General features: G+C 40.4%; 2 protein-coding genes across 2 annotated transcripts; one reads left to right on the top strand and one right to left on the bottom strand.

Annotated features, from left to right (window-relative positions):
• Positions 1–262: 262 nt before the first annotated feature.
• On the bottom strand, positions 263–11,296 carry pus10 (pseudouridine synthase 10). The gene is made up of 18 exons (XM_080722159.1): positions 11,231–11,296; positions 10,578–10,711; positions 9,702–10,004; positions 9,487–9,573; positions 8,723–8,757; positions 8,499–8,613; positions 7,787–7,866; positions 6,880–6,925; positions 6,466–6,530; positions 5,927–6,012; positions 4,918–5,043; positions 4,749–4,805; positions 4,408–4,484; positions 4,239–4,294; positions 3,692–3,809; positions 2,650–2,792; positions 2,223–2,322; positions 263–907 (listed from the first exon to the last, which is right to left on the bottom strand). The coding sequence occupies exons 2-18, from the start codon at positions 10,701–10,703 to the stop codon at positions 869–871; spliced, it is 1,659 nt and encodes a 552-aa protein (XP_080578285.1). The 5' UTR covers positions 10,704–10,711; positions 11,231–11,296; the 3' UTR covers positions 263–868.
• Positions 11,297–11,382: 86 nt separating this feature from the next.
• cct4 (chaperonin containing TCP1, subunit 4 (delta)) lies at positions 11,383–17,762 on the top strand. The gene is made up of 13 exons (XM_080721150.1): positions 11,383–11,674; positions 12,442–12,494; positions 12,592–12,681; positions 13,445–13,553; positions 14,042–14,306; positions 14,657–14,789; positions 14,898–15,037; positions 15,186–15,282; positions 15,412–15,522; positions 15,729–15,859; positions 15,977–16,211; positions 16,740–16,853; positions 17,588–17,762. Exons 1-13 carry the CDS (start codon positions 11,557–11,559, stop codon positions 17,603–17,605), a joined length of 1,614 nt encoding a protein of 537 aa, XP_080577276.1. The 5' UTR covers positions 11,383–11,556; the 3' UTR covers positions 17,606–17,762.
• The last annotated feature ends 2,680 nt before the right edge of the window (positions 17,763–20,442 follow it).

Raw genomic sequence — 20,442 nt, 5'->3', positions numbered from 1 at the left:
AAGTTCTTATCACAAAATATTTGGAGGACCCCCAGTAGTAACACTGCGGACCCCTTGTTGACCCCTGATTTAGAGGATACAGTGACATAAAGTGAAAGATATATTAATCTTTATAGCCATCGCGCCCGGTGGGAAAGGCGATTTAAACTCATTAGCTAAACTTTCATCACAAAATCTGATGTATGGAGAAGTGTCTTTATTTGAATGCATGTACCGTAAAAGACAAAGCTTGCATATTATTGAATACAAAACATCCACAACATTTCTAAAGGAATGAAAGGGTAAAACAATGTTCCAATTTAGTGAAAACTTAAACAAAAAACAAACAGGAATTGCATACCTTTTTTTTTTTTTTACTGCACTGATGGTCACTAAATAAGCTGAATTGTACAACAGTGCAGCATTATGTTCTTTAAGCAGTCTATACAGCATTCACTTTATACAAACAATTCCATAACGTCTTCTAGGGATGGCTTTCCCAAGTGCAAATGTGTGCCAAGAACAATCTTTGTTTCATATTAAGCCAATTACCAAAGATGGTCCTTTTGTTTAGAACTCAATACTTCCATAAATTTCAAGTAAAGACTCACCATAACATCCAACTATTTACACAAAACAAAGCATCCCTACCTCTAACTACTACAGGTATTAAGGGTCTTCAGGTTGTATTCTAATCAACAAAAGAAAATCTGAAAATAATTCTCATCGGGATATTATCCATCACTTTATCTTAAGAAAATAACTTGAACCTAATAAGTCAACGTTTCGTTTAACGCTGAATCCTTAACAGAAATGTTTCATTTTGGGCTCTTGAGAACTCCAGATTCATGGAAGTGGTCAGTGGTGTTGTGAGGTACAGTAGGCAGGGTCACTCTGGAATAGCGGGTGGCCAGTCCACATCAACAGACTTGAGGGGGAAAACACAACAGAAATTCGACATTACATTTTAGATATTAATACAGGGTATAATGTGAACTAAAGTGGGCTTAACCACTTTCAACCTGCTGTCACTATTTTGGGCAGGTCATTATAGGCACACATGTTCAGAAATGAGCGTAAATAGCTGATCTACAAGCTCAAAATGTGTTGCCCAATGATGTTCCTTGGGCACAAAACATTTTAAAACCACTGGGCTAGACAATGACAATGTACAACTGTTTGAATAGAATTGGATCCCATGAATTAATGAAATCTCCACTCGATTACCCGAACCACGCTGTCTGCACTGAGACAAACTAGGCAGCTCGCCATGGAATACATTATTGATAAAGCAATGAAGTTTCACCAATCCGGATAAGTAGACGGAATCCACAAAGTGGAGAATAAAGTGTCTGCAAGGTACTCAATGTGATGAGGAAACCTGGAAGCATGTCACTGCAAATAAAAGGGGCATGCACACTTGCACAGCAATCCACTATACTGTAGGTGATTTTAGCTTATTTGTTTTGAGCGGTACTAACCAATCCAAAGGCACCCTCTAGAGGCAGACCTGAAAATGCTGTTAGATTAGTGCAGGGGTCTTCAACTTCAGGCAAAGGACCCCTTAGTTGAGAGAAAGATGAAGCGGGGACCCCCACAACCTTTTCAAAGATTCCATATAGTTTCATCGTTTGACAGCACGATCGTCAGTGTATTTTGGATTCATGTCGATTTGTGTTTTCAGGTATTTAACCACTTGAACTGTCAATACTTAATAAACTTGACGTTTCACTCTGTACTTAATCTGCTCTTTTTACCCTCTACACCAAACCTCTTTGCCGAAAATAGCCAATCTACAAGCTCACAGCTTGTAGATATGCTATTTTTGGCTAAAGTTCTCAGAATATGGACACCAGGGTTCAAGTAAAAAAGGAGAAAGAAAGTTTCTATCACGCAAAGATTTGGAGGACCCCTGTAGTAAATCTGAGGACCCCCTAGGGGTCCCGGACCCCTGTTTAATACCCCTGGTGTAGTGGACACGAGCACGACTTAAGCTGGAGTGGGGAATCATTACTAAGCATGTTGAAATTAAGGTTATATCCTGTTAAATAGGCTCAATAATACCGAGTGCAAATTCTAGCTATGGAATCATCATGGAACAGGATCCTGGCCTCTCAGATCTCAGTAGAGAGTAGCGACATGGCTCAGGGAAAACCAAGAATCATTTTAAAGAGGGAAACCATCAATTTAAGCATATTCTTAAAACTGGATATTTGACTCATGCCGAGGTCAGATGGTCGCACCTCAACATCCAGCTCCAGGATGTCTGCGTCCGTCTTCAGTAGCTGACAAAGATTAGGCTTTGTACGACCAAAATCCCCATGGACAAACTCCTTGATGTAACTGGGAATCCATTGTCAAAGAAAAGGTCCTTTTCACTTAACTGGAGCTCAGTTAGTCTGTTCTTGAGAGACTACTATGTCAGTGGTTCTCAAACTTTTTCATGTGAAGGACCCCCAAACTGATATTTATTTGGCCACAGACCCCCATCTCAAAATATTTAGTTCCAGGGACCACCCAGAAGCAAAATTTGAGTTACAAACGTTCACTTTAAAAATACATATATTCAAAGATTTGCACACATTTTCACGACTTTTTCAAAAATAGCAGATCTACAAGCTTGTATATCTGCTATTTTCTAATTCTAGGCCTAAATGGGTAAAAGGATACGTCCCAGCCTGGGTTTTGAGCCCCAGGTAAAAGTGATGTTGGTCCACAAAGCGGGTGCTCATGTTGTGGATCATACGCTTTCGGACTGCCAGCGCCCGGCGATGCAGCACCCTCAGAGGAGTCTTCTGGTTTATTGTCAGTTCCTGACACACACGCACGCGCGCGCACACACACACACACACACACACACACACACACACACACACACACACACACACACACACACACACACACACACACACACACACACACACACACACACACACACACACACACACACACACACACACACACACACACACACACACACACACACACACACACACACACACACACACACACACAATGAACAAACTAACAACACGTCTTTGTGACACGTTAAATGGAACACTTTTTGGCAAGCAACACTGGAGCACGATGTACTATATCACTACATTCCATTTCTACTTGACAACCATTCTCTTATTTGGGAATACCAAGGAACTAATCATGAGTTGAAAGAGTTCACACTTCAGCATTCTGCACCCAAGGTAAAAAGGTTCCTGTCATAATCAGAAAAACATTGCTCAGTGGCTCTCAAATTTTGAGGTATTTTACTTGAGTATTTCCAATTTCCAATACTTCTACTTCACAACATCTCAGATACAAATATTGCACTTTTACTCCATAACAATTATTTGAAAACGAGTTGCTAGTTACTTTGTAGATTTAGATAAATATTACAAAACGTACATTAAACACTTTAGAACTATTTTATACGCATTGTGAGTTTGTAGCTCTGCTATTTTCAAACATGTTGTACTGTTACTTTTGTAGTACAAGTACATTTTGATTCCAACACTTTCATACTTTTACTTAAGTACATTTTGACTTTTACTCAAGTACATTTTGACCTTTACTTGTAACAGAGTATTTCCTACATTGCAGTATTGATACTTTTACTTAAATGAAACATTTGAGTTATTTTTCCACCACTGGAAGAAGTATATGTGCAGGTATATAAAGAGTTTCCTGAATGCTGTGTGTCAGGAAACACACTCACTTTGATATCGTCGATAAATGTGATGTCTTCTTTCTGTAGGGGTTTCTGGCTCCAGACGAGAGCTGTGTACGATTTAGTTTTGTCTTCTTCGCCCTCCTTCATATGAGCCATGGCGTCTCTTACAACACAAAACAGGTGGACAGTTTTTTGCTTTTTATTTTCCTTTAGGCAAGACATTGTAGAAAGACTGGACATTGAGCGAAGAGAGATGGGACATTGAAGAGAGGTGGGACATTGTAGAGCAGTGTTTTTCAACCACTGTGCCTGGGGACCTTTGGTGTGCACCTGAGAAGGGTCAAGTGTGCCCCTTGAAACTGCTTGAAAGCCAGTATTGTATTTATTTACACCCCCATATTATGTTGGTGTGCCCATGGATTCTTGGGACATGAAAAGTGTGCCCATGCAGAAAAAAAGTTTGAGAAACACAGTTGTAGAGAGACAGGACATTAATAAAGGATAGAGAGAGATGGGGAAGGACCAGCAACACACATCGGGTCGGGAATTAAACCGTGTCTGTGTGTGTTTCAGAGATAATTACATAACATACCTGGATACAATCTGTAGATCTCTCACTCTGATTTTGTCTGAAGATTTGTTGATGGTCTATGAGGGGAACAAAGTACAGCACGTGTGAGTGAATGTGCACACACACACACACACACACACACACACACACACACACACAGAGAACACAATATGCTTGTGAGAGAGAGTACCTCTTGTATCAGTTTTACTTCCTGTTTGTTCAACCTGATTCGATGAGGATTCACCAGCTCCATTGCAAATGGACGACCTACACACACACACACACACACACACACACACACACACACACACACACACACACACACACACACACACACACACACACACACACACACACACACACACACACACACACACACACACACACACACACACACACACACACACACACACACACACACACACAGGCATTGTGAAGTTGCCTATCAGTTTAGAGGTGTAAATGTGCATTATATTACCAGTGTATAAATACTGTAAGGAGTTTAGGTTAAAAGGTTTTGGGGGGTCTCACCATTTCCAAGAGTTCGAACATCAACATCTTCTCTTCCCGATGAGGAGAAGTTGAAACCTGTACACAAATCAACAGTCGACAAATCAAAAGAATTTCCATTACAAACACCTTCTGTACTGTGTCTCGGTCATCTGACATTATTTAGCTAGCCAAGAGAATTTGAACCCACCATCTGCTCTGAAAGTGCTAATAAGAGGCGCAGCGATCAGCTCTTCCACTGAAGACTCCATTTTCCTCTCTCCATCAATCACCCATGGGGTCTGAGGCAGGCTGCGACAGAACTTGTTGTACCTCCCTAAATACCATGACAGACAGACAGAGAGAGAGACAGACAGACAGACAGACAGACAGAGAGAGAACAGAGATGAGAATAGGAAGGACATGATGGAGTGCTTCTCTTAGGCATGTCTGTCAAGGGCCAGACCAAGAGCCATACTAGGCCTTAGTTATACAGCCTTAGTATGTACAGTAGGTCTACTTGAATGAACAATAAATGGTGAAAAGACATTATGAATTATGGCAAATAAAATAAAATAAAAACACATTTACTAAGTGAGGATTCTAATTACAAGAAAGTCCAAAACTTTTGTACAGATTTACTACCACAAATAAGAAAATGAGGACATTATTGCAATGTACAATAGCTGACGATAAGAAAACAGTCTAGAGATGTGCACAGATGAACTGCAGCACCCCATAGTGCAGGGGTTCCCAAACATTTTCAGCGTGACCCAAACATACAAAAATACATTCTGAATTTATCACTTACGCCTCAAAAATAAGCTCTATGTCAGGGTTTCTCAAAGTGGGCACCATGGCATGGCACCATAGGGTGGGAAAAGTTTTACTTGTGACATATAGTATTAAGGGGAAAGATTTACACATTTACGTAAACCATAATATGACATATATGTAAGATTCTTTTTTTTTTTATTGTAATTCAGGTTAAAATAAACCAAATATTTACTTGCAAGTGCAACAAATAACAATGGGTCTGTGACCCAAAATGGGTCATGACCTTTTGTTTGGGAATCTCTGCATATTGGAAAAATTTGTGTACAATGACTAATTTTCTCATTAGAATAGTTTTGGTCTTGTAACACATTATTGTGAAATATAATAATGCTTAGACAATGCATCTACTGAATTATGATGACAATAACATCACAATGTCGTACCAGCCACAAAGACAGATGCATGAAGACACTGGATCTCCTGCGTTGTGCACTGTGTTGTAGGCTGTGTAGGAGGACACGGGTAGTTTCTAAACAAAAGGAAGACATTTTATAATTATTAAAAAATACTATTGATGTTTAAATAATTAAGTGGTGGCAAGTTTAGGGGTGCAACAGTTAACCGAACCAGTCGATTGTATCGATTATTACAAAATATAAATCAATTTAGCTCAAACTGTGTCATAATGCAATGCACCGTGACCTTGTAGATCTGCTATTTTCACACAGCTCTAAATGTACGACAAAGTACAAAAATACAGCTTAAGTGGTTAATCAGACTAGTCGATTAAATCAATTATTAAAAAAGTTCTATTCTAATTTTTTGATTCATTGATGTATAAAAAAGAAAAGAAAAGGCAGTTCTAAATTATCCGATTACTCAAACGTAATCAATAGAATAAGAATAATTACAAAGAATATAATGAATAGTTGTAGCAACTAGGCCTGGACCATAACATTGTATCTCAGCTTGTGACACTTACGCTGTGAACTTGTCATCACGTATATTGTCCAGGGCTTTGACTACTGCCATTCTCGTGTACATTGACTGCAGGAAGATAACAGGGAAAAGAATGTAAGCGGAAACAGTTTATTCCAAAATAAATGAAATGATTTACTCTTAATTGACACTGATTATACTGATTACTGATTATAGCACACTATATATAGTAAATCTTCAGTTTCAAGGATGCTGCGGTCAGACATACTGAATACAAACATGTAGAATTTGGGAGATTTAAAAAAAATCTTTTGGATATTATGTACTCCATGTCCAAAAGAAACAGTCATCCTGTAAATGAAAAACCCTTGATGATCGTTAGATATTATAAAACATCTAAACAAGTTTAGCTGGTACAATATGAAATACATTATCTTCGGACCTTTATTTTCCTTACCTCTTTGTTCTTAGTTGGTTTGAAGGCATCTCGACATATTGTGGAACTACATGAGAGAGAGGACAGATAGTTGAACCAACTGACATTTCATTAACCTTCACGCACATTCACTTTAGGGCAGGAGTTTTAAACGTTTCTCAGACCAAGGACACCTTAGCTTAGAGAGACATATTGTATAATATTGTGTTGCAGTCATATTAAACTTTCTCATAGATTTCATAGATAGCTTTATTGATTTGCTTAACAGGACTGTCATCAGAGTTGTGTTAGATCCATGTTAATGTACCGACATTTAACCACTTAAACCTTCAATACTTACTAAACGTGACCTTTCACTATACATAGTCTGCTCTTTTTTCCTCTACACCAAACCTCTTTTCGGCTAATGTTCCCCTCAGAATAGGGATGCAAGGGTTCAAGTGGTTGAAGTACAAAATGTGATCTTGTCACAGAAAGATTTGGCGGACCCCCTGTAGTATCTCTGATGACCCCTATAGGAGGGTTGAGGACCTCTGCTTTAGGATTTCAACCTCACAACAGAACCATAATGTTCTATTTAAATTATCCATTTATCTTCCATAGCACTTCACACCATAATATGGTACTTATTATGTAAGCAAAAGATCTTAGATCTATTGGCTGGTGCAAGTGCATGAAGTGATATTATGATAGTAATCATCAACAGAATTTTCAGATGGGTTGCCAAAGAAACAGGCACCCATTATTGAACATCAATCAATGATAATTATTTTCAGATTTTTTTTCTTCTTTTAACCCCAGAAGACAATCACAACCTTTAATTAAAGAATATAAATATACTGTATATCTTCTGCGGGTAATCCTTACTAAAAAGCATTTGTTTGTCTCTCTTCTCGCTTTCTCTCTAGTCTCTACAAAGATAACTTACAGAAAGTGGCAGTCCTTGTCTGTCTCAGGGTGAGTGAAACTGAGGTTGACCTCAAGGGCACTCTGAAAGAACACCATCATCTGTTTCACAAGAGACAAGACAAATAGAAGGTATAATATGGACACTGGGCCAGTGCTGTAATGGGAGTGAAATATGGGTGTCCAAAATATTATGCAGCGAGAGCCCTCTTATCAAGCATTTTAAGTAGCTAACATACACTGCACAGACAATGACAGAGTGACTAATATCCTCCGCCCCAAATGTATAAATAATAATACAAAATAAAGGGCAGGGGCCTGGCTGCCTAGTCTCCTTGAAAAAGCTCCTTGGCACATGTCCTGCACATCAATTCAGGACATAACATTGTAAACTTCTAGGTCATAGGGTCATGTATAGGGCTGTCACGATTATGACATTTTACATGACAATTAATTGTCACTCAAATAATTGCGATTAACGACTTAATTGTGTTTTTGTCGTTGACAATTACATTTCTGTTTGGCTTGTAGGCTTTGAAGTTTCACATGGCAGATATGACACATAACCTAAATATACAAAGAAATTACTGATATATTTGACAACTTTATACAAAGAACATTGATAGTTGAAATAGCAGATCTACAAGCTCACAATGTGTCGTGTTGTGATCTGAAGTGATATGAAGATTATGACAAAATAATTTGGATTATGTAATAATTGTCTAGTCATGTACCTTGGTAACCATGGTAACACCTCCAAGTTCCTTGTTGATGTGGCTCTGCACAATCCACTTGAAGGCCTCCTTCACCACAATCACATCATCCTGGTCTAGGGTCATCAACTTGGCTCTGTCCACAGACATCAAGACAAATCAAATGCTGTCATTTTGAAAAGCACATCTGTAAAATGTACAGTATATTACAATACAGTAAAGTACTAAGAAAAATATAAGGGTACCTCACTTCCTTCTTCACAAACAGCCAACAGGAATGCTGAGGGATACAAAGCAACAGGGGCATAAATGATGCATAATTACATCATTACAACAGTGCCAGAACACGAAACATAAATCACTGTGTTCCTTTTGGAGATTACAACAAAGCCATTAAATACGCACAAACAGGCAGTTTGCAGAAAAACAGAAAACACAGGCCTGATTTACACTCCTTTGTACAATAGCTGTGCCCGAAAATAATGCAATGAATTATAAGTTTGCATTATGCATATGCACAATGCAAAAGAAATTGAGCTTGGGAGTATAAATAAACCTTGGGCACCTAGTAATACATTGTATGTGATAGCATCACCAGGACAGAACAAGGCTTAGATTCAGGTTCTGACTCAGAACTGATCACGCAAAGTTGTATTTGGATAAAAGGAGAATACAAGTCTCCATAAAGTCCAAGTATTTGGCTCATTTTCAATAGATCAGCAATGTGACAACACAATGGAGTACAATCTGGATTATGGCTTTAGATTCTGGTTTATGGCTTTAGAAGTGGGCTGTTCACGTACAGACATAGTTTTGGTAGTGCCTTGGTAATGACAGTATACTATGTACAGTATGTATAATGTTTAACTGAATGTCATTCCCTTTGACATGGATGATTTCCACACAGAACTCCAATATATATTAACTGTATGTATTCTGTGTGTTTTCCAAAGGGCTTCTCTCTCGCTCTCTTTCTCTCTCTCTCAGAAACACAAACACACACACACACCTCTCTGATACGTAGCTGAGCAGGGAGAGAGACAGACAACATCATGCTGTCACACTCATAGTTCCCCGTCTTCACTGCCTCCACAATCTGCACCAAGAGAAAAAGAATAGTTAACCTCAGATTTCACTGATGAAATCAGCCTAACAGTGCCATGACGCCGGTGGCAAATGCTGAATATGATGCATGTCCCAAATCCTAACCAGGACACAACACACCTTCATGGCATTGGCTTTATCACTGAACTCTGGTAGAATGCCTAAGCATACTGCACACACGCGTGACTCCTTGGCTTTTAGGCTGACTTGGTCTGTTGCCATGGAAACTGCATCATCGGAGCCTCCCTCTGTTTTGATGTCAGTCAATGACAGCTTGATTTTTTTACTCGGTGGGTCTTCTGTGGTTTGTTCTGGTACCGATGAACCTTCGCCGTTGTTTCCATCTGTGGGCTCTGGTACGGACGTGCCTTGGGAGTTGTTCGCTGCATCAATTATGAAAGCTTCAAGTTCTTTGACTGTATCCTGAGGGAATTTAAGAAAAATGCCATGCACAAGGAGTGTATTCAATAATAACTAGACAACACTTTGCATAATGTGCAGAGATTAATTGTCCCTACCAGCTCATGCTACCATTATTACTGTAACATCCTCACCCCCTCAACTTCACAACGTGGCCAGTTAAAGGGCTGGCAGATCTGCTATTTTCTGTGAATGTTCCTACCAGAATAGAGATGTTATGGTTCAAGTGGTTAACCTGGGGTGACCCGATGTCCACATTCACTACAACATTGTCACGTTTTTTGCCGAAATTACAAGAATAATAGTTAGTTGTTAATAATAGTTTCATGTAAACATGCTCAATTCTTTACGTGTCTGAATTCAATAACGACGGGGATGTTTGTCAATCAGTTGTTGCCTGTATGCAACAAAACTTATGGTGCATCTACATGTGAGCGTGCATGAACGTGCATGAATGGCCGCGAACGTGCACAGTGACTTAAGGGTCCATCTTTGAGGGGCTGAATATTTGGTCAACCTAGCCTAGGTTGTGCCCAAATCTGTAACCTAGCTAAATGTTAGAATAGTTGCCTATACCTCATATGGCTTCTGGTAGGCACTTGGCGTGCGCACACAGCAGAATCTGAGCACACAGTGTGCACAGCATCCTGCTGACAGCAGCTTCTTGATGATGGGTTTGTCCTTCTCCTTCAGGGGCAGCATGGTACGATCTGGAATGGTTCAGGACACACAGCATAATGGACCAGCAGTCCTGTATGAGTTCTCTGAACCCCAAAGATGGGTGCCACCACTGCCATGGTCTGACAATGAAAGAGCTCTACTCTCAGCACAGACTGTCCTTGCACTGACGCAGTGACGCTGCACAGTGCACACAATTATTAATCTTAGTTAGAAATGTCATCAACTCACACATCATGGAATGTGTTGGTTTATTTGGTTCATATCGTTGCCAACACAACAATCCACTTTGTAGGTTACGTTACATCAACAGAATAATATCCAACCAAGAATACACACTCAAAGCTAACTTCAATCATGGTTTATCTGACCGGTTGTGGCTGCTAACGTAGCTAACTTTGAGCATTAATTAATTAATTGTGAATTCAAGAAAAAAGCATAACTGCACACACACTTTATTTGGAAAGATTAGCAGATTCAACCCACCAAATACTTCTCCTACCGTCTCTCAGACAAAAAGAAACTAATCAAATCAGCCCGGATCAGCTTACCTTTAAATTACTATTATTGCTGTTGTTGTTATTATAATAACTACAGCCTAGTTTTCTCGATCCGCACATGTAAACCCTGTGGGCGAATCTCTAGACTACTATTTTACGTCATCTCCAAGCGCAATTCACAGCCGGGTCCTTTTATGTCAAGAGTCGGAGTCGCAGCCGGTGGCTCTGGAAGGTTCTGAGTTGTAAACGGAGCACGGATTAATCTGAACCCATCCGAAGCCCGACAGGACCGCACCGACACCGGCAAACATCTACCGCTCATCCCAGGTCCTTCTTTTACAGTTTACCACGAAAATTAAGCGAGGATACCTGAAGAGATGGCACAGACAAACAGATACCTGAGCGGAGGCAATTTGGGCAAAAACAAAGGAGGGGCGTATGTGGACCGCGATAAGCCAGCGCAGATCAGATTCAGTAACATATCTGCCGGGAAAGGTAAACATTCTAATGTGGCATTCAAGCGTTCTTTATAAACGTGTGTGTGTGTGTACTGTTCATGTTCTGTTGCTACGGCTCCTTTTCCTGGTATCATCCTCTCCTGCGCCATCACAAAGATGCTAGTAACGGTAGCCTGGCCCAGGCTGGGCTTCATGCACTGCAGCAACATGCTCATGACTCAACATAATATGAGCAGGAAGTTCATGCAATGGTAGAAACGATTTTTTTAAAACTACCATACCAATTCCTAATGGCATTGCCTAAACCTAACACCAACCTTAATCGTAAAACCTAACCCCAACCTTAATTCTAAAGCCTAGCCCCAACATTAGCCCAACAACTGCACTGTCAGGCACCTCAAGCCAACATGAACTGCACTGTCAGGCATCTCTGGTGTCTGACAGTACATTTTCAAGCAAAATAAAAGTGCATCAAGAATTTTGCCAGGGTGTCACTTGCGTTGAGTTGTAGATCTGTACTTTTTCCCATCATAACACGGGGTGTACACTGTGCATTACGTTTTAAACTACCATTCTTTGTTACAAAAGTGATGATACTCAATGCTGTCAATCCGATCATTATCATTAGCAGTCAGCTATACAGGCTATAAAAGTCCATTTTTTACAGAGTAACACTATTGATGACTCTGATGTCTTGTCTTACTGACTGATTTATAATTTCATCTGAAAGTGTGTCTAGGAATGAGGACTGAATGGGTGTGGTGTGCTCTGCAGAAGTGCTGACCGATGTTTTGTTTTTGACAGCTGTCGCAGATGCCATCAGGACCAGCCTCGGACCCAAGGGAATGGATAAGATGGTCTGTAAACCTGCTCTGGTTTTAACTCAGTTTAATTTCATGGCCAACTCTCTGGTCACATGTGCATGTGTCTATAAACTGGATGTAAATGTTTCAGATCCAGGATGGGAAGGGTGATGTGACCATTACCAATGATGGTGCCACTATCCTGAAACAGATGCAAGTGCTCCACCCTGCAGCTATTATGGTACGTTTCATCAAACATAAATTGCGTTAATGTGATGGTCAGCCATGAATATCCAAGTTATTTAGTCTTTTATTGCCTGAAGAGGACAAACCGCTATATCTCGTCAATCTGACAGTCAATCAGTTAATATACACAAACCTTGATTACATTCACTTGTTTGATTCCCATTGCTGCACGTTCCTCCAAACACAACTGATTTTAATTGCAGAGCTACTCTGTTTTGAATCTCATTCAAGATGACGTCCAGACTGTGTATTACTCACTGTAAACTTAATCAGCACACTAAAAGATGTATCTGAAAACATTATAGGTTAGAAAAATAAGCAACTTGGTAACAAACATTTTTCACTTGTGGCCGACTGGCGGTCTCTCTGGCTGTGCTTGCAAGGCAGTGGAGGCTACAAACAATAACATTAGGCAGTCACCATGTGACTCAGATTTTATGGTGCCATCACCTGAAGGGCTGGGACCACAACCTCCGTCCCTGATTTCTCACATGCCCCTCTTCTAGTGCCACCATGAGGTTGCTTTTTGAGTGTGTATACATGCGACCTGACAGTCGCATATCTCTCGATTAGGGAGTCTTACTGGTACTTAAAAATAAAATGGCCGGATAAGCCATTTCAGTAGGACTTTAAACGAGTGGCAGGTCAACATTAATATACATTAGAAACATGAAATATAGACCAAGATGTGGTTGTGAATGCCCTGTTGAGATTACCAATACTGTTAGGATGTTAATGTGTCTGGGTGTGTGTTTTAGCTTGTTGAGTTGTCCAAAGCCCAGGACATTGAGGCTGGTGATGGCACAACCTCTGTGGTGGTGATTGCTGGAGCTCTGCTTGATGCCTGTTCCAAACTACTCCAGAAGGGTACGTACATATTGTTGCATTTGTTTGTGTGTTGGTTGTCATTGACATGCAGTTGTGATGTAAAAAGAAAATCTATCATTCATTGTCCTGGTGGACAATGAATGTTTATCATTGTCACTGTTTTAGATTGAAAATGTGTTTTCCATCTAAAACAGTCATTTAGATGCTTTCTTCATTACTTCTTTACAATTGTGATGGTGCATTTATATACCGCCTTTATCCAAGGCGCTTTACAGATGTTATGTATTTAGCATTCAATTACACATCAAATTATTAGAATCCATGGTCAAAAGGAATACAAAAAAACAGGAAAAGACAACACTGACACACAACAGACCTTTCAGGCAGAGCCTTTCTTCGGCCTGTATGCTAGGCCAACTGATTTTGCGCCCCATTGCCCCCATCCGGGCTTGTAAATGAATGTTCTCTTAATCCAGTTATTAACCCAACCATCTTGTACATGAATGTTCTCTTCTTCCCTCTGCCAGGTATCCACCCAACCACCATCTCGGAGTCCTTCCAGAAAGCCGTGGACAAGGCTGTGGAGATACTGACAGACATGAGCACACCCGTGCAGCTCAGTGACCGTGAGACACTGCTCAACAGCGCCACCACCTCTCTCTGCTCCAAGGTGGTGTCCCAGTATTCCAGCCTGCTGGCGCCCATGAGTGTGGACGCCGTGATGAGGGTTATCGACCCGGCCACGGCCACTGGCGTGGACCTGCATGACATCCACATTGTCAAGAAGCTCGGGTAAGAAGGCCATAACGTCGGCATCAAATCGTTTTCTGTTTGTAAAAATCTAATCATGGGAACGAAGTGGATCTCAGACCTAATGTGGCCGGCCTGCAAAGTCATTATTAGCGGATTATCACTTAAAAATGTAGTAAAGTTACAGCCTGATCTCGTTGATAGAAAAATTCCATTGACCAGATCTGTCAAAAAAGTCCATCTATGTCTAAATACACCTGGCCAATCTGATATTTTCAAATATCAACGGATATTACATTTTGAAGTTGGTATTTATAAAGGACACAGGCCATCCACATGGCTTATTAAACCACAGAGTTTTCCCGGTGCTAACCCAGTACTTTTGTGTGCAGTGGGACCATTGATGACTGTGAGCTGGTTGATGGTTTGGTGTTGACACAGAAGGTGGTCAACACTGGTGTTAACCGTGTGGAGAAGGCAAAGATCGGCCTGATCCAGTTCTGCCTGTCCCCTCCCAAAACGGACGTGAGTCACCACACTTGAATTTTAGACTGTCTATCTGATAAAACAGAAATCCTATTTGTGGCCTTTTTCTTTCCTTGAACTACTGTGTGTTTTCCCACTGGTGTCCAGATGGACAACCAGATTGTAGTGTCAGACTATGCCCAGATGGACCGTGTGCTGAGAGAGGAGCGTGCCTACATCCTCAACCTGATCAAACAGATTAAGAAGGCAGGCTGCAATGTCCTGCTCATCCAGAAATCTATCCTCAGGTACATTATTTGAATTTGTATTTTTGATGGCCATATAAGATTTATGATTGTGTTTAATCCTCAATTGAATGTTGAAAGTCTCATCACTATTATACAGTATAATGCACACAAGGCTTGATATTGATATACCTGAAACCTCATTCTACAGAGATGCTATGAGTGATCTGGCTCTGCATTTCCTCAACAAAATGAAGATCATGGTCATCAAGGAAATTGAGAGGGAAGAGATTGAATTCATCTGCAAGGTAAGATCCTAACTTTTAACATCAGTCTTGTGAAAATGTCCCTTGAATTTGAATTGTAATACCACTAAGACATTTCTCATAGTGTATGAATGAAGTGACTGACTCTCTGATCCTGCCCCCTGTTCTTAGACCATTGGTACAAAGCCCATTGCCCATATTGACCATTTCACACCAGAGATGTTGGGCTCAGCTGAGTTGGTAGAAGAAGTCAGTCTGGACGGCTCTGGCAAGCTGGTCAAGGTATGCTGGAGCTTTATTCTTAAAGTGCTAATGCTAATCCTACGCATAATATGCAATAAACACTGATATGGTTAGCTGTAATGCAAAATAATATTTCATTCCAACTGTTAATTAACCGATGCCTTTTTATATTCAATATTAATTACTGTTTGAGTACTATATCCAGTACCATGGTGGTTGACTTCTCTGATGTGTTGTCTGTGCAGATCACAGGAGTTGCCAACCCTGGTAAGACTGTGAGCATTGTGGTGCGTGGCTCCAACAAGCTGGTGATTGAGGAGGCTGAGCGCTCCATCCACGATGCGCTGTGTGTCATTCGCTGTCTCGTCAAGAAGAGGTATGTTATTCAAACATCTCCTTTCTGGGTTAGCTGCTACCAGAACCAGATCTAAGGTTTGAATCTCTGATGTTTGATTCAACGTTCCCCTTTGTCTGCTCCCTGCCTGTCCCTCAGGGCTCTTATCGCCGGTGGTGGGGCCCCAGAGATCGAGCTGGCGTTGCGGCTGGCAGAGTACTCCCGCACCCTGGCAGGCATGGAGGCGTACTGTGTGCGCGCCTACGCTGACGCACTGGAGGTGATCCCCTCCACGCTGGCAGAGAACGCTGGGCTGAACCCCATCTCCACTGTCACAGAGCTCCGCAACAGGCACGCCCAGGGGGAGAGGACCGCTGGCATCAATGTCCGCAAGGTGGGTTGGCTGCCTTATTGTTGTTTAAAGATAGTTACTTTTTCATTGATGCGAAGTTGATAAGTAGTTGCAAAAGTAGTAAGGGTCAAGGGATATACAGTTGACTTATGTTCAGAGTCGAAAAGCCTTAATTAGTGTATGTGTGTGTGTGTAATACAGTATCTGTCTGTCTAGCCATCCATCTTTCCATCATCCATGAATGAATGAGTTATTTTGTTAAGTCATGTACAGAGTTAGTCACAACAAACAGCACAAAAACTGGACTGAAAAGGTGTAGTCTGAAGCTGTAGCTTATAATGCCTACCCTTTTTACCATTATATTAATACATAAAACCGAAAAGTTGGAAGTTTCCCTCCCTCCTAAATGTGTTGTTCATTTCTGAGGAGTAGACATTTTCCTCATGCTCCCACTTTATTGGTCATCATTCAGTGTCCCTTTTTTGTTATTCTCGCATTTTGTTCTCATGCAATGAAAATCCATATGTCTAAGAAGGATATGTTAATGAACTCCTTTGTGTTGTCTCACAGGGCGGTATCTCCAACATCCTGGAGGAGCTAGTAGTTCAGCCTCTGCTTGTGTCCATCAGTGCTGTGACTCTGTCCACTGAGACTGTTCGCAGCATCCTCAAGATTGACGATGTGGTAAGAGAGTAAAGAGACCGCCACCACCTAAAACTGATCCAAAAGTATATTCATTGTAAATGGTGTGCAAACGTATTCGAATTGCACTTTGAAGATGTTTCTGTTTTATTCCCTCATAGTCTCACGTAGACTAGCCTAGAAAAATAAAGCCTGGGCTATCGCGTTAAAATCACTGATGTAGGAAGTGTAGAATTTCCCTAACCAATCAGAGTGCAGAGGGGCGTCGCACCGAATTAGTTGACGTCATGATGCAGCAGCGTTCTCTGAGCTGAGCAGAGGGGGGTAGGTGGAGGAGAACACATGCTATTGGCCGGAGACTCCCTTTGAGATTTGCCGGGTTGTGTATCCCCGCCCATCTGCTGCATAGACTGTCCGTGTTAGTTTAGACTACACGTAGACAGGCAATCAGAGACAATGTGAAGGACCACTCTTAAGTCTTTGTATTGGTTTTGCGATGCTGTTACTCTTCTTAATCTCCAAATTGTTGCCACCCAGTTTTAGTCCATTCTTTGAATTGGATGCGAAGATATGTGATCACCTGCGAGAAAGTGTCGTTTATCAAATTGCAGTTCCATGTTCAGTAGAAAATATTTACAGCACCTATAGAGTTCCAAATATGTCATCTGTCACTAAAGGTGCCTGTCAGCCGCAAAGTAGGAGATGGAAAGTATTTCTTACAGAACTGTGTTGTTGTGTACTTTTGTACTGAAAAGCTGCTTTCTCTTCTCTTGCAGGTGAACACTCGGAATTAAGAAGTTCTGTTTACATCCAGTTCTGTCACTAAGGCTGTTGGCACCACAAAGGATCATTGGACTGTGTTTGCTTAGATCTGTCTGTCCGGATGTCCTCTGTTGTTGTTTAATGCGTTACATAATTTAATAAAAAAGTCCCCTGTTTTTTTTGACACTCCAGCTCCTTCCTGTGTGATTTTCTTGTTTGATTTTTTTGACCAGGATGTACAGTAGGAGCTGCGCCTGATTAATAGAATTTGAGCTTTCCGATTCATTTTTTAATTTGGGGAAATAATTACACTTCCTGACAGGCTTACATCTACATTAGACCTCTGACCAATTTCTCAGAGCGGCACCGGCAACTACGGTGTCAAGCGGCACTTGTGTGTGCGGCTATGCGCTGACACCGCAGCTACACAGCAGCGCTCTGGAAAAAGATCTATAGGCTAGTAGTGATACTGAAAGTGGGGTCTGGGGACATCCTTGAAGGGCTTCAAGGGGGTCCCCACTCCTCTGCTACACTACTGATAGTTTTGAACTAATTTGACCCTAAAAGGTATATAAGAATGTAGTTATGGGGGTCCATGACCTAAATTTGCATATCAAACTGGGGATCCTTGAATACAATATAGAAATACTGTGTGGACTACTGGGCTATAATGTCCAAATAGACAATCTACCCCCAGCTGAAGAATCCCTTTATTCAGAGTGAATGCAGCTGTTTCATACAATTTCTCCCCATATCTAAGAAGATACCTTGAGCTCCTATACTATGTAAGAGCTTGTTTATCTTTGAAAGTGAGTCTATCACCAGATGTTCTTTTTGAACTTTTTAATTGGCTAAATATCCTTTGTACGGTAACACAATTCAAGGATGACAAGGCCAGCACAAAATGACCCCACACATTTCTATCTGCACTTAAAGGAGTAGTTCGCCCCCAAAATGAGAGACTCACCCCATGGAGACTTGAATTCATGGATATTTCGTATTCCTAAGACAATAATTTGATTACAATAAATTTACCTCCATTGATTCCGGATGGGGACCCGAATGCATTTGGGTCTCCATACGGAATCAATGGGGGTAAATTTACTATAATCACATTTTTGTCTTAGTTAGGAATGCGAAAACTCCATGGTGTGAGTAATAAATGGGGGGAAAAAGTCATTTACACACACACACACACAGTTCTATCAGTATGCAGTTATACCACAAATCTTTACTCACTTTTATAGCAACAGCATCCAGTTCTTAAATTAACCATTGATATTTTCTGGACCACTATCTAATGACTGTCACAAGGCCAAACGTACTTTCTGACCCCTGGCATACTGCATATACTGTGGCTTTTAAAGGTATACTCAGTGATTTTCTTTGGTTAAAATAAGTGTTAAAGGACGACTTCACCCATTTTGAACACATCTTCATATAATTGGTCCTCACTAATGCTCATGAAAATGAAAATGAAAATAATCTGCTCTGACTGTCATAGGAGAGCTGTAGACGCTTCAAAAACCTGCCTGTCAGTCACATAGTTAGATTTTATTTTTAAACCAGATGTTTATTTTTTCATTCGATTTTTATTGACATGAGAACAATGGCTTCCAGGAATAGAAAACCTGCTGTTTCTATGAGCTTGGATTTCCAATCAATGTCACTGGTAGGCAGGTTTCTGAACTGTCCACTGCCCCTCACTGAGACACAGACCAAATAGACAGCAATGGTACCATTTTATCATGAGCATTTGTGTGAGGACCAATTATATGAAGTTGAAAGGTTCAAAATCAGTTTAGATCTTTAACAGAAAATGCTTTTTCAAGTCAGGATGCCAATTGTATCCAATCAGGATAACTTGGTCAGGATACAGATTAAACAAGTGAAACTGGAAGTGATGATAAAGAAATTTGCAAGCAAAAGATAAATGGGCACCCTCTCCTGATTGGCTGACATTCTGTGACCGACCTCTACCATAAAATGTATTTTCAAAAGATCTGGAGAGACAGGGAGACCCCTGTGACTGAACAAACACCAAACACTATAATATCAGAATATAGTGCCTTTACTTTTAACCAAAAAATATCACTTTATACCCTCCCTTCAGTTAGCAGGGGTAGTAGAGTATGGTAAAATACGGTATTTTACCCCATTTTGGTGGTATTTTAAATACCACCAAAATGAGTTTAAGAGGTATATTGACCCTATCTTGTCATCCTGTGACCATGTAATGTGTCTGTTTGTGGCAAAAAGCCTCCTTTACATAATTTTACTTCTTGTACTATAACATCCAATGTATGTTTCGGGTTAGTAGTACTCATATAAATGTATTTACTTAAGCCTTCACAACATATTCAATTCATATCAAAATGAACATGTATTTATCATAAAATAAACATCTTTCATAAGGGGGCCTGTTACTCCATTCCATCCTAAAGAAAAAAGTGCCTTGAATCTTGGATTAAATGGACCACTTTCAATACTGAACTGCTTTCATAACCTAAAGCAACACTGTCCTTTTATTATGTTCAAATGAAATGAGGGGTCCATTTGTACACACTCTGAGTTAAAAGCACTGATCATTTACTGTAGTTTTAGGGCTGATTGATACCTCTTTTGTTGTGACCTGTTGTGCAAAAAAGATCCTTGTGCTTTAATAAGACATGCCATCTTTTTATATGAATACAATTGTACTACTATTAAATCAAATAATCATTGCATTCATGTCTCATTAATCATTTAAATTCCACACTCATAAGGAATGTCAAGTACAGTAAAACCTAAGAGTAAAACACTTGGGCTAAAAGGATAACACAACAAAAAAAAGTCTTGGGGACTTGTTTTCACCTATGCATTCAATTCA

This window comes from Nannobrachium achirus (assembly GCF_963921795.1).
Source record: "Nannobrachium achirus genome assembly, chromosome: 3".
Lineage (NCBI taxonomy): Eukaryota > Metazoa > Chordata > Actinopteri > Myctophiformes > Myctophidae > Nannobrachium > Nannobrachium achirus.
This window is presented reverse-complemented; position numbering and strand designations above follow the sequence as displayed.

Excerpts from the sequence above, each read along its gene's own strand:
- pus10 (XM_080722159.1), bottom strand. The coding sequence starts at position 10,703 with ATGCTGCCCCTGAAGGAGAAGGACAAACCCATCATCAAGAAGCTGCTG. Across the intron at positions 8,758-9,486 it reads CTCAGCTACGTATCAGAGAG|CATTCCTGTTGGCTGTTTGT; the intron begins GTGTGTGTGTGT and ends TGTATCCCTCAG. Across the intron at positions 3,810-4,238 it reads GATCTACAGATTGTATCCAG|AGACGCCATGGCTCATATGA; the intron begins GTATGTTATGTA and ends TTGTGTTGTAAG.
- cct4 (XM_080721150.1), top strand. The coding sequence starts at position 11,557 with ATGGCACAGACAAACAGATACCTGAGCGGAGGCAATTTGGGCAAAAAC. Across the intron at positions 13,554-14,041 it reads TTCCAAACTACTCCAGAAGG|GTATCCACCCAACCACCATC; the intron begins GTACGTACATAT and ends TCCCTCTGCCAG. Across the intron at positions 15,283-15,411 it reads AGATTGAATTCATCTGCAAG|ACCATTGGTACAAAGCCCAT; the intron begins GTAAGATCCTAA and ends CCCTGTTCTTAG.